Source organism: Falco peregrinus, chromosome 4, assembly GCF_023634155.1.
Source record: "Falco peregrinus isolate bFalPer1 chromosome 4, bFalPer1.pri, whole genome shotgun sequence".
Lineage (NCBI taxonomy): Eukaryota > Metazoa > Chordata > Aves > Falconiformes > Falconidae > Falco > Falco peregrinus.
In genome coordinates this window covers 94,657,428-94,673,606 of record NC_073724.1, presented here as the reverse complement: position 1 = coordinate 94,673,606, position 16,179 = coordinate 94,657,428, and the positions used below count along the sequence as shown (strand labels likewise).

Below are 16,179 nucleotides of genomic sequence, written 5' to 3'. Positions count from 1 at the left end.
AGATACTGGAGCAGTAAAATAAAATAGCACGGATATTTTTAAACAGGCTGAGATGATAGAAACAAATTTCATTAAACACCCTGTGGTTTTAATGGAATGAAACAAGATGTAAATTCAGGGCAGGAATCCCACAGACCACATGAGGCCCTGGGAATAACAAACACCATGGAGAGGTTTCACACAGCACTGTGAAGTATTATACATGCAAGCTGATCAATGCAACCATTTGACTGAAGTCAAGTTTGCCTGATGGAAAAAAGGGACTAAAATATATCAGATAAATATGGGGGGGGGGGTGGGGGCGTGGAATAATCTGTATGGTAAATATATTTTCTTTCTTGCAGTAAACAGTTCTGAACATTGATGAAAAAAGTTCTTTCTTCTAAAATAAACCCTACATATTGTAACAATAAATTTTACCCAAGCAAGAAAACAGACAGAAACTAAAATGCTTCTTATTGAAGAACAAAAGGTGCTGAAATAAAATAAGAATTTTCTTAGAAAAAAAACATCTTTCATTAAAATTACCTCATAACACTTTTAAAAAATCCTTAAGAACTGAGTAATGGGTATCACATACTACATATGATCAATGTGTAGATTTTTATATCTGTAGATAAATCAATACATATGCACTGATAGGACTAGCTTTTATTTTATGTACTTACCTATAGACTTAGATTTTGAAGCTGTACTTCTGGTCTTGAAATCTTTGGATATTAGACATTGAGATACTGTTTAAAAAATGTGGACATACTTACTCTGTTCATAAAGACTCCACTGGCAAACATTGGAAACATTGGGACTTTGACAAGGTCCAGCAGCTCAATACTCTTATGAGTTTTCTGTCCCTTTGGATAAAGCCTTGGGATAGATACAGTATCTTTTTGTGCAGGTTGGCAGGTAACTTTAAGATGTAAAAGTCTTGGACTGACCCTTTACCAATTTGCAGCTACCTAGATCTGTAATTTTATTCCTAAGCAACGTCTCTCATTTCCATGCAAAAGAAACAAACAAACAATAAATAAATCCCTTATAAATTCCATTTAAAGGTGTATAAATCTTTCAGAGAAAAAAAAAAATTGAGACACATCTTGCCTAAATTTGGATGTTGTACTGAATCTTGAGCAACCACAAAAATAATTTTCCAGAAACTTTGGAACTTCACAAAAACATTATGCCATCTCCACAACACCGCCTTTTGTTGTTTATAATTATGGTTAAAGTCTCACTGTAAATAATAATTTTGAGATTTGTCAAAGAAAGATATGAAAGTCAGTACCCTGAGCTATTTTTGTTTTTTAAAAGATTTGTGGATCCCTAGCTAATTTTGGCCTTACCTTTCCCACAAAAGGTTAGTTCCCCTGTGCTATTTTTGTTCCTTACCACTAAGTGATGGGAAGCAAGAGGTTCCTCAGGGCAAATCTCTGCATGCCAAGTTAAACAACAACCTTTTAGTATGTTTCTTGGAGAACATATTTTCACTGGACTGTGAAACCATTTAACTGACAAACTCAGCTTTGCTCTACTATGCTATCTAGAGTTCTTCACAGATCCAACAAGAAGTGAGACAAGATGCTAATAAAGCTCTCTGAGGCAAAGTTAAGTCATTCCAGGGAATTCAGTAAGCATTGATAAGGCCTGAAATATCTCTTTTGTTTTACACCTGGGCTGATGAACTGATCTCTGCTGAAGGTATATGAAGGTAACAAGAAGAACAAAGAGGCATCCTGGCATAAATCAGGGGCTCCGAATCTCTGGGGCATATTTTGTTAACAGAAGACAGCCATTTCAAAGGAACATGGACAAAACCAAACACACGCCTTCTGCTTTCCCATGGAGACAGGGAAATATCTGTTTGGGAAAGGAACTGTGCACAGTGTCCGAGTCCTGTGTCAGGTCAGGCAAAGAGTTGGGAATGACATGGCCAAGGGCACAATCTATGTCCCAGCTCTCTTCCCAATATGGTTATACTCAAGCAAGCTGAGTCTGGGAATTGCTGGTTTGAATTATCTGTGCACACAACTTAACACTGAGACTACTTAGTATTTAACCTCAATTCACTCTTTATCTTCAATTTCTTATCTGTACAATTGAACTTAACTCCTTCCCTCACAGAAGCAGTGAAGATGAGTTTAGTAATGCCTCTGAAGTGCAGTGAAAAGGTAATGAACAATGCAAGGATTATAGAGCATGTGAGTCTTTTGGATGAACTATACTCTATCAGAACTCAGGGTATTCAGGACCAGAAGTGAATTCACTCTTGTGTTCAAGGAAAAGCATAATTTCTAAGAAACAGTGACCATCAGCAATGAAACTGGTCTAGGCGTAGCATTATGAACTATGGCGTTATATATGTATTTCACCCGCTGTGGAATGTCAGGTGCAAACAGTTTGGACAGTCAGCATTGAATAGTCCCTCAAATATTTATGGCTTAGTTTCATCACCTAGTCCAATAGCATCAGATTGTTCAGTTCCTTCAGAATTTATGCAGTAAGGCATCCACGTAAGTGGGATAGCTGTTCCCTTAACCCAGTATCTTTAGAAGGGACAGTAGCCAGTATTCTTAGACCACACACTTTCTTTCATAACTTGAACAGCAAGAAGTCTGACTTGCATAGTACTCCTATAAATGCTAAAAGCTAATATATTTAACTAGTAGTTAATTATTTTTTTTTTTAAGCACTCTTTTGAATTTCCTTTGGAAAATGTCCTGAAATGCAAATGAATTGCAGTTCATTGTCATAGTGGAAGATTAAAGGAGACTTAACTTACTACATCTATATTAACATTATGGGCCCTTTTTCTTCTATTTTATTGCCTCTGTAAAATAGGGTTTGGGTAATGAATAGGAGTATAAGCCAAGAAAAAATGTTTACTGTCCTGGAGTGTATGCAAAAATAAATTGTAACCCTGGATTGACTGTTATATTCAATATGAGTTGGCTAGTAGGGTTGATAAAGTTCAAATTAATCAAAGATGCTCATCCAAACCATTTCAGGTTTGTGCATTTAAGTCTTCCACACCAATGGACTGTAGACAGCGATGTGTAGTTGTCATGATCTAGAGAAACAAGAAAGATATTGTATTTTTTTAATGTATCATGTGCTTAAACAGAAGTTTCTAGCATCATTTTAGACACCCTATGTATCCAAGCTGGCCACCTCATGCATTGCCAAAAGAGGTACAGGTTTCCTTTAGAGTATTTATCATAGGAAAACAACCTCTCTGTAAGTATATACTACTTAAAAAATAGGACAAGGTGTCTCTTTGTAGGCACCTGAGTTGCTTTCGTTATGTTTACTTTGATTTAACCTCCTAATTCATAAAACCAAACCCACTAAATGCCTGAGTTTTGTGTAAGGAGCTATGTACAGGTACCTATATATTGGAGGCAGAGTACAGAAATTCTGCGCATTTCTGCTTTTGAACTCTGCTCTACAGTAATGACAATGCACTAAAGTAGACAGAAATTTAGCCAGCCAAAAGTATTGGTCTATTCTCTCAGGTACTTTTGCATAAGAGCCTATAAATCTTTTTAAAGAAAAAGTATATCCTCATGTACTGCTTGTAAATCCCTATTAAGCTCAAGAGGTTAACATGAGGAGTGGAGCATACATAATTTTACTCATTATCCTTTAATCCCCACAGCTTCATTGGAACTCTTTGTGGCATATATTTATCAAAATTGATCTAATACATAAAACAGTTTCTTGCTTTCACAAAAATATTGTGGAGAGGGTAAGGAGCAAGGCTTATACCCTATCTATTACCACAGTCAGTCTTAATTTATAAAGTAATATGTATCCAACATGTACGGGACTGCAATCTAATATTAAAGTGTTGTATCTCCAAACATCTGCATGGCCCTTATCTTTGCCAGCACTTACAATATTGTCTCAGTGTTGCTAGAATAATATAGTGAAGACAGTCTTACCAGGTAGTTAATAGTATAAAATACAGTTTTCAAGCATGCACGGCTTAGATCCATAAAGGGATACAAGACTTGCAGGCACAATAAATGAATGTAGAGCTTGTCTATGAAACACAGAAAGGTCTTTACAGCATTGCTCAAAAGCTCCAAGTCCTGCACAGACCAGCTTGGCACCATACATACAGCAATAGGCAAGGGCAGAAGTGGATATTTAGGGATGTAGGAAACTGCTCGTCCCCTTCTCTCCTATTAACAGGCACATAAGGAGTTGAGCATCTTAATACTGAGGATTTAAACTTCGTATTTGGGAGCCCAGTCCTGTAAAGGGGTTTAGTCATTGAAATATTCCGTGACTCAATGTCTAAATTAAGTATGCAGTACTGAAAGTAAAATTCACCATGCAAGAGACCTGAATACCCCATAAATTGTATTTTATGCTCACTTTGAGTTTCAAGTGCCTTGCTGAGGTGCACAGCCTATGAATACTGAGTACTAAGACCACCCAGACAAGAGGAACTGCAGGAACTGGAAAGAGGAACGAGTCTCAAACACCGCGTATCACCAGCACTAAGATGCGTATCTCAGGGCTTCAGTTAGCTATGAAACTGAGTTTCAGTGTCCAAAACACCTTCCTTTCCTGAAATGCTTAAACTATACCCCCTAAGAGTAGTGTGAATGTTTGGCACTGCAGCTTTACGGATAGAATTCTTGCACAGGGAACAGGAAACCTGCCTTTTATCATCCTGAGGGAAGACTGAACCTCTGTCCCAGGTCATTACTAGGGTAGGGACAACAGTGTGGGGGTGAAACATTCACCACTCCTGCTAAAAACGGAAGAGAGGGAAACTTAAGGAGGGAGAATTAAAGAAGACAAAAAACCCAACAGGTATCTTTAGCCTCCTTAATAAGGGTGCCTGCCAGGAAGCTAGGCTTTGCACGCCCACTGCAGTCCTTTTCTCTATCCTCAAGCTATATGATTGTAAAATTAAAATTTTACATTTTATTTGAAACGTTTGTTTATGTGAAATATTTGAAAGCTGGAGGAGCAAGCACAATGGTACTCAACTAAAAACAGAACCGAAGTCCAAAGAGTCAGGATCCTGCCAAAACCTGCTTCCATCAGCAAACTATTGTGACTGCAGGAAAACATCTAATTGCATTGGATACTTGTCTATATATATGATTATTTTATATTATCTTGTAAAAGCAGAGTCCTTGTTTGCAGTTTTAAGGCATTGCCTGTGGGAGGGAAGTTTTCCATACCTAATGTAAGTGTAAGTAAAATGAACATTCAGGCAGTCATTGTTAAGGAAGAGAACTCCCTTTATTTTCTGTACTCTATTTAAACACTATAAAAGGCCAGTAAGGATAGGCAGAGCACTGCTCCACCTAGTCTAAACTGCATCTCATCCTGAATGACTAAGGAAAGGATTTGAAGACAAGATAAATCAAAAGCTTCTAGGTTTGCTAAATTCAAGGGTATCCTTGTCCAGGGTTCACACCTCTGCCGCTGTGACTAGGAGCCACTCGTTAAGGCTGATTGTGACACTGGATGGGATTTAGGAACCAAAGCACAGTCTGTAGCTCCATTTTTGATGGAGACACATTTACAGATTTTTTTTTCAAATTTAGGATAGATTTTTACTAGAATACCCAATAATACATATGGCTACTCATATTTAACTGGAGATTGTGGCACCATTTAAAATGTTTTCACAAAGGAAAAGTCTACTGACTTTTTTATCATACTGACAATAAGATATTTTTCATCTGCTCAGTTTTGCAAATGGCAAGACGATTCTATATTAAATCTTACATTAAAAAAAAGCCACATATCAGCCAACACCACAAATAAGCAAAGAATAAAATACAATCATCTACACAGAAAATGTTCATCTTAAAATATGTAAAACCTGGTAAACCTACAAGTAACTGAGTAAAAGGTCCTATTGCGTCAAGATTCATGCAGTCCTGACAAGAAGTGGCTCTTCTGATGTTTAGATAAATAATTTCATTAATGGGTCCAGTTTTGGGATCCCCAACAGAAAATAGATATTAGCTGACTGAAGTGAAACCAGTGGAAGGCCATCAAGCTGACTGGGGGCTGGACCACATGACGTACAAGAAGAGGCTGAGGGAGCTGAATCTGTTCAGCCTTGAAAAGAGAACATTAATGGGGGGATATTACTGCTGTAATTCACTAACAAAATCGTTGCTGACAAATAATTGGAGTCAGACTTGTCCTAGAGGTGCACATTGGAAGGACAAGAGGTAATGTTGTGGCATGGGATATTACAGCTTATACCAGGAAAAATGTTTACCAGTTGCTAGACACAGGCACAGGTTGATGAGAGGTGGTGGAATATTGGTCCCTGGAGAAAATTCAAGATTTGACTGGACAAAAATCTTAGCAATCTGATCTGTCTTTGCAGTTAGCCCATGTAGAGAAGTTGTTTGGACTAGATGGTGTTGACTGGTCATGATGTGCACTATCCTTCTTTATGACTGAAGTTGTGTTCCAGCTTTGTCTGGGATAATTTTCCTCTTCCGCACTTTATTTGTCACTACTGGTTATGTACTGGTTCAGCTCAATGGCCATAATATCCTTTATATCTGCTCCCTGGAACGTGTTGATTTGTACCAACTGTTTCGTATTTTACACAACGCTTTCTTGACCAAATTTAGAAGATGATGCACAGTGTACTTGCCACCTCTAAGTTCACTTCATCTGAAGTGTCATGCTGTACCATTGGTTTGGATATACATTGTGCTAAGTACCGACAAGACTGTACACTCCCATACCTCCCACCAGCAGTTTGCTGACCACAAATGCCTGCAGTTTGCACAGTTCCCAAACACCCACATTCTCTATAGATTCACGTACTCCAATAGCATAAACCACCCTGACAGAAAGGATGAGGAACACATTGTTAAAGAGATCCAGTAAGGCTGCATTCCTGCTCCAGGCAGTATTCTGAACAACATAATTACGATGAACATTTAAAGATGTCCATAAAAGAGCAAAAAACTCATCAAAACAAATTTGCCTAAAAATGTTATTTTTGCTGCAGCCACCCTGAAAAACTGGCAGGGAGCTTTTTAACAACATCTACTAAGCACTAAGTTTGTCTGGTTGTTGGCTTTCTACTCTGAATTTCATAGCGTTCCTGGTGAGCCAAATGCCCACCATGAGGACAGTTATCATGGTCGCTGCTAGGTTTTAAGCTAGGGTTTAGGGCAGAAGAACAGGTATGACAAGTCTGTAGGGATCAATATGATCCTTAGGTGAGCTGCAGCCAAAACACACAGAGGGTGAGGCTGGTTCTGATCTGATTTCCCCTTTGCATCACTGTTATGCTCAGAGGGAGGCCACTCAGCAGCTGGATGGGGAATTTGATGATGGAAAATATTGTTCTTCCTCACTTTTTTCCACAAGATGGGATTCTTGTTTTTCCTGTCCTTTTTTTCAGTGGTGATGGATTCTCAAGTTTAGGAAACAGGCCTGTTTCTGCAGTGTGAAGTATCTGGCATGCCTGGGAGACCTGAATCAATAGCTAACAAGAAGAACAAAATTAATTTTTCCTACCAGTAAAAGCTTGTCCTTATTTGCTTAAATGAAAAGAAAGGAGGTTCTGACTCTTCTTACCAAAAGATTTCTCCACAATTGCTTCTTAAAGCTGTAACATTAGCCTTGTTATACTGACTTCTTGTTCCACAGATAATCACCGCATACTGTAACACCACTTGTGTAATCATCTAATCATGTAAAAGACAAAATTAATACAGAAGTTTCCTTAAGAGACTTTTTAAATGTAAAATCGATAGTCTCCATGGAAATGTAGCCCAATACAGTTTTTTCCTCTGAGCCTCCTACTCTAGTGACACTTTTAATATGTTCTAATTATGCACATTCAGCCTTCTATTACGTAGTAGTAGGCAAATGCTAATTACTATTTGATCGTTGGAGCACCTAGATTGTTACAGACCATGTTGAAACTTTTAAAGTTTTATGAAATTCATGTTGATGAGAAGCCTGGAAAGGGAAGCTGCTCTTCCTGCCTTCATTTTAAGGGAGATAACTCTTAAATTGAAAACCGACTGCAGAGCTATTTGAATTAAGAGGATGACAAATAATAAATTCTATTGTTTAAAATGTTAATAGTTTTGACATGCTGTAGCTCCTCCAGGATAACCTTTGCTCTGGGGAAAGGGTTTACTTGGTCATGTTTCCAATTTCAGAGAAAAATTACAACACTAAAGCCACAGTAGTTTTGTCTCAGATATCCATGTTTTTCATCGACATCCAGAAAATGCAAAGATATACCTATGTACTTCAGATTTAGGCTCACCTGTGTAATTCAAGAGTGAAGCATTTACTCTTTTTAAGGATACTGCATAAGTGTATAGTTTGAAGAGATGAGATGACAGACTAAATTGTCACCTGGAAACTAACTTTCCTTATAGACAAGGACTAAATAAAATTGTTTAGTTTATTAAAAGATTACTAGGCCACAGTTTGTATGTATATGAATATGAAAACTAGGTTCTGCCTTGGAATAACTTCATTTAAAAAAAAAAAAAAAAAAGTGGGAATAGACGTGTTCATCATATGCTGTGAGGCGTTATGTCCTGTGGAGATGTGTGTCTGTATCCTTCAATGACAGGCAGAACTTGGGTCCCTAATGAATTGCTTGAGATTACGATGAGTGAATCTGGGGCCTTACTATTTGGATGGGCTAAGGCACTGCAGCAACCACAGTCCTGAAAGCTGAATCCAGCAAGCCTGAAACTGGAACTAGAGGAAACCACTAGTTACAAACTACTTAGACATTAGTGTATAAAATACATAGGTTTAGATGCAAGAGATTTTGGAAGGCACAGTTTCTCTGAAGATTACAGTCTAGATTAACCATAACCTATTTGACCACATGGTGTCTAACTACTGATCTCTATTCATGCTCATGAATACCTGTTTATGCAAGCAGTTCCCTTGACTTAAGCTGTACTGCTTGCAGAAGTAGGGTTTATTCAGCACAGACAGTACTGGCATTATCTGGCCATATACTTCAAATATTAATGCTGCTTTTAAAAATTATAGTCATCTTGACAGTCATAATTATCAGGGTCAATGGCTTCTTCAAACAAGTATTTTGGGATGATGAGTTACTTAACCCCTTTCCTAAGTAAACAACAGTGTCAGAGGTTGAGGGAAATGGAGATTCTTCCTCTTCCCACTGCATGTTTTCTGGAGAGGAGTTAGTCACCACAATTTTAGAACTGCCTTTAGCTGAAACTGTTATCTCTTGCCCCTCTCAAATTGTGCCTTTTTCTCTGGGCTTTAATTTCTTTCTTCAAAAAGACAGGTTAATAATAAACCCCACTTTGGCATGTCAAGGTCTATGTGACAGCTATGCATTTGTTCTTGGCATCCTTCAGCCTCATGATACTGTGAAAACTGGACAGACACTGAACACCTGCTATTTTGGAAGGCCAGACAGAAAATGTACTAATATCTCCTTTGGGCATGGGACAGCACAGAAGAGCCCCTTGCTTCCCTTCAGCATTGCAGCATTTATTTCTAAGGAACTAATGTATCAAAGTAATCAGTTTTATATTGGTTTCTGATTTCTTGAGGGTACAAAACTGGGAAAATTTACTGGAGGAAATTTTTTTAAATATTTATATGTGAATCTCACCCACTGAAGTTAGTCTGACTCGTCTGTAGGAAATGTCATTTTAAGCAGCCCACCAGATTGATTACTTCCTTTGCAATAACACTAGGTATTGGCTTTTTCATAACAGTAGCAATATCTACCCAGCAAAGGATAGCACATCTTACAGTGAAGGCTGATGGTGAGGTCTCTTTTATGCTGTGCTATCATGGGGGAAATCTCAGAAAGCAGTTAATCTGTGGAAGCCAAGTCCTTCTGAGAGGTTCCCAACAAGTGAGTGTACACAGGGTTTTCAGTCACGCATGCTTGTTTTCTTAAGTGAAAGGCAGATGTAACCATGCCTCCTGCTTCCCCCAGTGCTCTACCAAGGAACATACAGAGGAAAAGCCACTGACTCATTCTTCTCTGGAGTATTAGGCACTGCTAATTAGTGTACTATAAATTCAACACTGCATTGTAAATTGTACACGATAGATTATACCAAAAGCCTTGTTAGTTTGGTTGCTCTAAAAAAAGCCAGGTGTTTGGGAAAAGTTGAAAAAGCAAAGAGAAACAGAATCTTAACGGAGAAGTAACAGTATCAAAGCCTGACCAAAACATTTCAGAAAAGTTTGTGCATTAACTTGTCTAGGTGGTGACAATTTAAATTATCAAACTTAAATTCTTGCAGTTAAGGCTACTAAGTCCCTCCTCCTACAATTTCATTTCAGTCAAGACCAAGTATATTTGGCCTGACTTGGTCCAACTTGTATTGGTTCCTAAAACAGGAGACACGAAAGAGACCATGGCACACCAAGAGACACACCATCTAGTAGGGTAGATGTGCAAAGGCAGGGAGCACCTAGGATGGTCCACTATGACCAGCCTGAGCAATCACACAGGAAGACATTCAAGGCCAACATGGCCCACACAAAGTAGGCTTTCAGTAATCCCAGACTGAAATTTTTGTTAACTATCAGGACAGAATGTTAATCTTTTCTTCCATTTTAAAAGTGCTGGGGGATTTTCCTGCATCTGTACTTACATCCATATTCTGATGTAAAATATTTTGTTTGAAGTTGAGTGAAAAGTTCACATCAATGGTTTTGCATCGAAAAAATACTCTGCGTGTGTATTTTAATGAAAATACTCAAAAATCCTGGTCAGCTCTATTTGCAATAGGTGGATCTGTCATATTAGAAAGAAGCATACTTTAGGTAACTAAGGTTAGTGATAACGCTCCAGAAATGACACTTTGTTTCATTCTAATACATGAAAAATCATTATTGTGGCAAAGGGACCCTTTTTTAGAAGTAGACTAACAAACAGAAAAAATGGACTCTTAGAAGAACCAGAACAATTTCTGGCCTGGAGAAAATAGATATCAAAAAGAATATCAACATATATGTTTCAAGGCACTGCTTACTCAAAGGAAGGAACCCCCAATTGCTTTTTTTTTTGGCTCACTGTAATACAACAGGTGGTGACACTTTGGATTTTTAAACTCTTCCCAAGTTGTGTACTACTCTTGCTAGGTATTGCAGAAGATGGACTATTTGCCTGTTTTGGTAGGTCAGTGACTCATGACAGAACTCTCTACTGTATCTTCCTGATCCAGGAATGCTTGGCAAAACTGCAGGGGTCAAAACACTTTTGACTGTATTTTCTTTAGTAATACATTTACCCAGGACCCACGGTAATATCATCCACTCGACGATGGTTGGTGGTGGTCCCTGCATGCTCAAGTCTGACCTGTCAATGTGCTGAGAGGCAAGCAACAGCAGGAACAGAAAAGTCAAGTAGGATGCAGTGTGGCAGATAAATTTGATAAATGGCTTTCTGATGAACAGCCCTAATGGGCTTTTGGGAGCTATCAGGTAGCACACAGAGAACACCGGGAAAAGGAGTCCTATCACAACACATGTCAACATTTTCACAGCCCAGTGTCGCCTTCTCCATCCAGGGAACTCGTCGTACCAGCGGGATGCGAGCAGCTGCTGGCAGTTGGGCTGAGCAACAAACTACAGAGAGAAGAAGAAAGGAAGACAGTTAGTTTCTTGTTATCTCTGTAAAGTCATTTCCATGCTATTTAAGTTATGGTAAGTAACTTTTGGCTAGAAATTAAAAAGAAAAATCCACAGCCTGTGCAAGCCCACTCATACTGATAATACCAGTAAGACAGGGCTGGGTCAGCCTGCCCTTCCTTCAATGCAAAAAGTATAGCACAAAGCCATCAAAATTCTCTTTTCACAATAAAGACTGACTTCCCTGTTGGTTGAGTAAACAAGGAGCCAACAGACTGTAAAACACATGCACCTCAAAAGCTGATTTCAAACTGAAAAACAAGTTCACAAATACTTCCATTATTCAACCAGCAACATTTGTGGGGAATTCACAGAACAAGAGATGGAAGTAACTATGAAAAGGAGAAGCATGACTGAGCTCTGTAAACAGTGAAAGAACTCCACAGCCATGAAAAGCTATTCTCAGTATGTTCCCTGCTAATTCCCTAAAAATCAGGCTCACGTGCTTTTATACTGACAAAACTCTTACAGATACATTACATAATGCTTGCACAATATGAGCTATGCACGAGCATTCTCCAGTGTTTCACTAATCCTTGTTGGGATATATTCCTATACCGTGCAATATTTTATGGTCTGTCTGTTCTCCATGCTGGTATTTGAGTTTTTAAAATATTATTCTAAATATTGAATTGGCACACGCCCCCCCCCCCCCAGTCCAGTAAAATTTAATATTTTTCAGATAGCTTTTTAAAGAAGCTTTAAGTATATTCCAGGGGTTTATGTCCTATTTTTATTTGATCACTTCCCAATGTTTTCTTTTATAAAGGGGACACAGATTAGCAACATGCTAGAATTGATGTAAGAGATAAGGAATAGAAGCAACATATGCATCAAAGAGAACCAGAATTGTTGCATTTTGTTTTTTTTTAAAAAAAAAAGAAAAGAAAAAGAAAAAAATAGAGGAGCATTTTCCTTATGTTGTTGTGGTGGGTTGACCTTGGTGTGCCAGGTGCCCATCAAGCCACTTTATCACTCCCTGACATCAGATGGACAGTGGAAAGATAATATAACAAAAGGCTCATGGACTGAGATAAGGATGGGGAGATTACTCGGCTATTACTGTTATAGGCAAAAGATACAAGACTTGGAAAAAAATTATTACCAGAGTAGGCTAATGAGAAATAAAAGCAAATATTAAAATGCCTTCCCCCCCCACCCTTCTTCTCAGGCTTAACCTCACTCCTCGATTTCTCTATCTCCTTCCCCTTAGTGGTGCAGGGGACAGGCAATGGGCCTGCAGTCAGTCCATCACACACTATCTCTGCTGCTCCTTCCTCCTCAGGGGGAGGCTCCTCACATTCCCCCCCTGCCCCAGCGTAGGATCCCTCCCACAGGAGAAGTCCTCCTCAAACTTCTCCAACATGGGTCCTTCCCATGGGCTGCAGTTCTTCATGAGCTGCTCTGGTGTGGTCCCCAGCCCCACCAACAAACCTGCCCCAGCCCGGGCTCCTCTCCCCGCGGGGCCACAGGCCCTGCCAGGAGTTGCTCCAGCAAGGGCTGCCCACGGGTCACAGCCTCCTTGGGGCATCTGCCTGCTCCAGTGCTGGGTCCTCCATGGGCTACAGTGCACAGCCTGCCCTGCCGTGGGCTTCACCATGGGCTGCCAGTGAACCTCTGCTGTGGTGCCTGGAGTGCCCCTGCTGTACTAGCCTGGGGGGCTGCAGCGATGTTGCTCTCACGTATTCTCACTCCTCTGTTCTGGCTGAAGATGTTGGGGTTCTTCCCCCCCCCCCCCCCCCCCCCCTTCTTAAATACACTATCCCAGAGGCACTACCACCACCACAGATGGGCTCAGTCTTGGCCAGCGGTGGGTCTGTCTTGGAGCTGGCAGGCATTGGCTCTGTGGGACATGGGGGAAGCTTCTAGCAGCTTCTCACAGAAGCTACCTCCACCAAAACATTGCCAGGCAAACCAAATACAGGTACACATATGCATATATAAATACATTGGATTAAATCATTAGCTGAAGACTTAAGAAAGCTATGCAGAAACTTCTTTACTTATTAAATAATAACATTTTTAATTTACACCAAGTAATTTCAGATTTGAACTGTAATCACATGCACCTAGTTTGAGATTTTACTTTAGTTTGATAATACTTATAAATACAGGTGCCAAGTTCCCTTGGGGATGAATAATATGTACCTTCTCAAATAGTTTCCTAAATCATAGGGATTACTACTGGTAAAAAAAAAGAAATACTTAGTTTGGAATGAAACAAGAGTCAGTACACATCTTTCTATATATGTCTGGATCTTGTCAGAAATGTTAACCTGAGCCAACTTCAAACCTGGTGTTTGTTAATGAAATGCCAATGTCCTTAGCAGAGACGTATTTGCTACCATACACCAGTGCTGAAGCTGTCTCTGACTGTTGTGAAAGACAAGAAAATTTACTCATACCATAAGCATCTTGAAAATAGCCTTCAAGAAGAGTAACAGACTGTTCTCTTCCGTTAGGAAAAATGCATTTGCAAGGTTTCAGGGTGTTTGTTTCAAGATAGAAATGTCTGGAATAATACCGTATGCGGTCAGAGCAGATGGTTTCAAAGTTATGTTTTTGCCAGGTTTTTAACAGGGGTCTTCCCACAAAATTTTTCACCTCAGTTTGCTTGGGTAGGCACAGATTAGTGCTTTACTTGACTAGTGAAAAAGTATAACTCATGGACTAATTCCTGAATAAAATATTTTCCTTTCTTTGCCCCAGAGTGTGCCAGATCCATGTTTGTTTCCTCTTCTTCACAATATCTTCCCATTACATACCCTCTCACTTAAAAGTAATCAGTTCCCAAGTCTTTCCTGTGTCCCGTTTCTCAAGACCTTTAGGCTGCTCGCACGGTGTGGGGGACCCAGGTGAAGGAACAATTTCCAGCGGCTAGCAAAGGCTGGGGGTAGATGTAGGGGGCCTACTCCTTGCCAAGCATGGATAAAAAAGAATGAATTTCCCTTGCTGTAATGTGGAGGAAATTAGGTTAAAAAAAGGGTTTTTTTCCAATGTCCATCACATACTGGGCTGTCCTGGGGCTAGGCAGACCAGAACTAACACAGAGTTACCTCATGCCATGAGCTGATGCTTGTTGACTGCACAATGTGGAGGATGCTCCACAATGGGTGGGCAGTAGCTGCTCAGTTCTAAACCTTAAACAGATAAATATGCAAAACTTTCAGTGTTAATACAGAAAGCATTTCTGAGCAGGCTTGAAAAATTGTTTCTTGTCTCCTAATACCCATGTAGATTTTGTTGTGTTGTAACTGCATCGCTACGGTATGATGTGTTAAAAGATAAGGATTGCTTTCTGAGGCACAGGAAGTTTTTCAGTAAGTGCAGAAAATCTTCAAATCCCAGGCACCAAAGAGTCAATTTTATAAATTATAATTTTTGAAGAAATTACCTAATACTTTTCTTCAAATTATGACTGTGACAGAACAGTTTTAGCACTGGTTGGATCCTCTGACTATAGGAGAAAGCTAATATAGACTATACATTTGATGTGGTTAGAGTTAGGGGGAGCGTGATCAGTAATGTACTTTCAATTACTTACTAGACATAAAACATAAGCAGCAACTAATAGTATAGTATGGAGCAAGCATATAAATACTACGTCTGCATTTTAAGAGCTGCATGCATAATGAAGCAGTTCTAGCACTGCAGGCAAAGGTCTAACAGAAACCACAGCACAGTGTCTACAGATGATATAATGCACTTCTGAGAGGTCCAGATACCCAGTTTCATGATGCCATTTTTATCTAACACCACTGTTGGTAGGGTTATTTAACAATGTCCTGAAGCAACAAAAATATCCATCTCTACTCCAGCCTTTTTTTTTTTTTTCAAATGTTCTGAGCTCCATTGGCCATATAACATACAATATGAACCACTCCCTAGTGTCTTCTTCAGACAGCTGTAAAACTACCCTAAATCTCTTGCTGACACTTCTGTTACAGTTACACTTCTCTGCTTCGTTTATCAAGGAATTGTATGACTATTAAAAATGTCCAAATTAGTTTTCACAAATTTGACTACTTGCTCCATTTTTGTGGCTGAGAGATTGTCATCATATGCTGCAAAATACGTTCAGTAATGATACCTACTTTTATTACATTACCTGAATAATGAAGGAATTTCTTGAATGGGGAACAGTTGGGGTACCCTGATGGAAGAATAGTATACTCATTGATGAACATCACAGTCTTGTTCCTTAGTTACCTAGAGAACGGGAGCTTGTTACTACACACTGCATCTCCCTTCTTGTCCTTGTGGACCCATGTCCTCCAGAGGAAATGAGGGGAAGATGATGTGTACCCACACATCTTGTCTTCACATGGAATAAGTATTTGAGTGCATACAGGAACCGTGAGCAAGGAAATCTTCCTGGGATGCACAGTGTAAATGCCACCTGTGTAGGCTGTCTCAGAGACACTACTCATACGACACATATGGTTACACAGGTCAGGTAAGTTTCATTAATATATTTTATTACTGATCTTGAATTATTACACTTCTTTT

The 16,179-nt window shown here is 39.3% G+C and overlaps 1 protein-coding gene across 1 annotated transcript in view; it reads right to left on the bottom strand.

Moving 5' to 3' along the window:
• The window catches only part of TRPC4 (transient receptor potential cation channel subfamily C member 4), a 161,947-nt gene that overhangs the window by 30,748 nt on the left and 115,020 nt on the right, over window positions 1-16,179 (bottom strand). Inside the window, exon 4 of the mRNA XM_055803135.1 lies at window positions 11,271-11,607. Within this exon, the coding sequence (XP_055659110.1) occupies window positions 11,271-11,607 (337 nt within the window). The remainder of the gene's footprint in view (window positions 1-11,270; window positions 11,608-16,179) is intronic.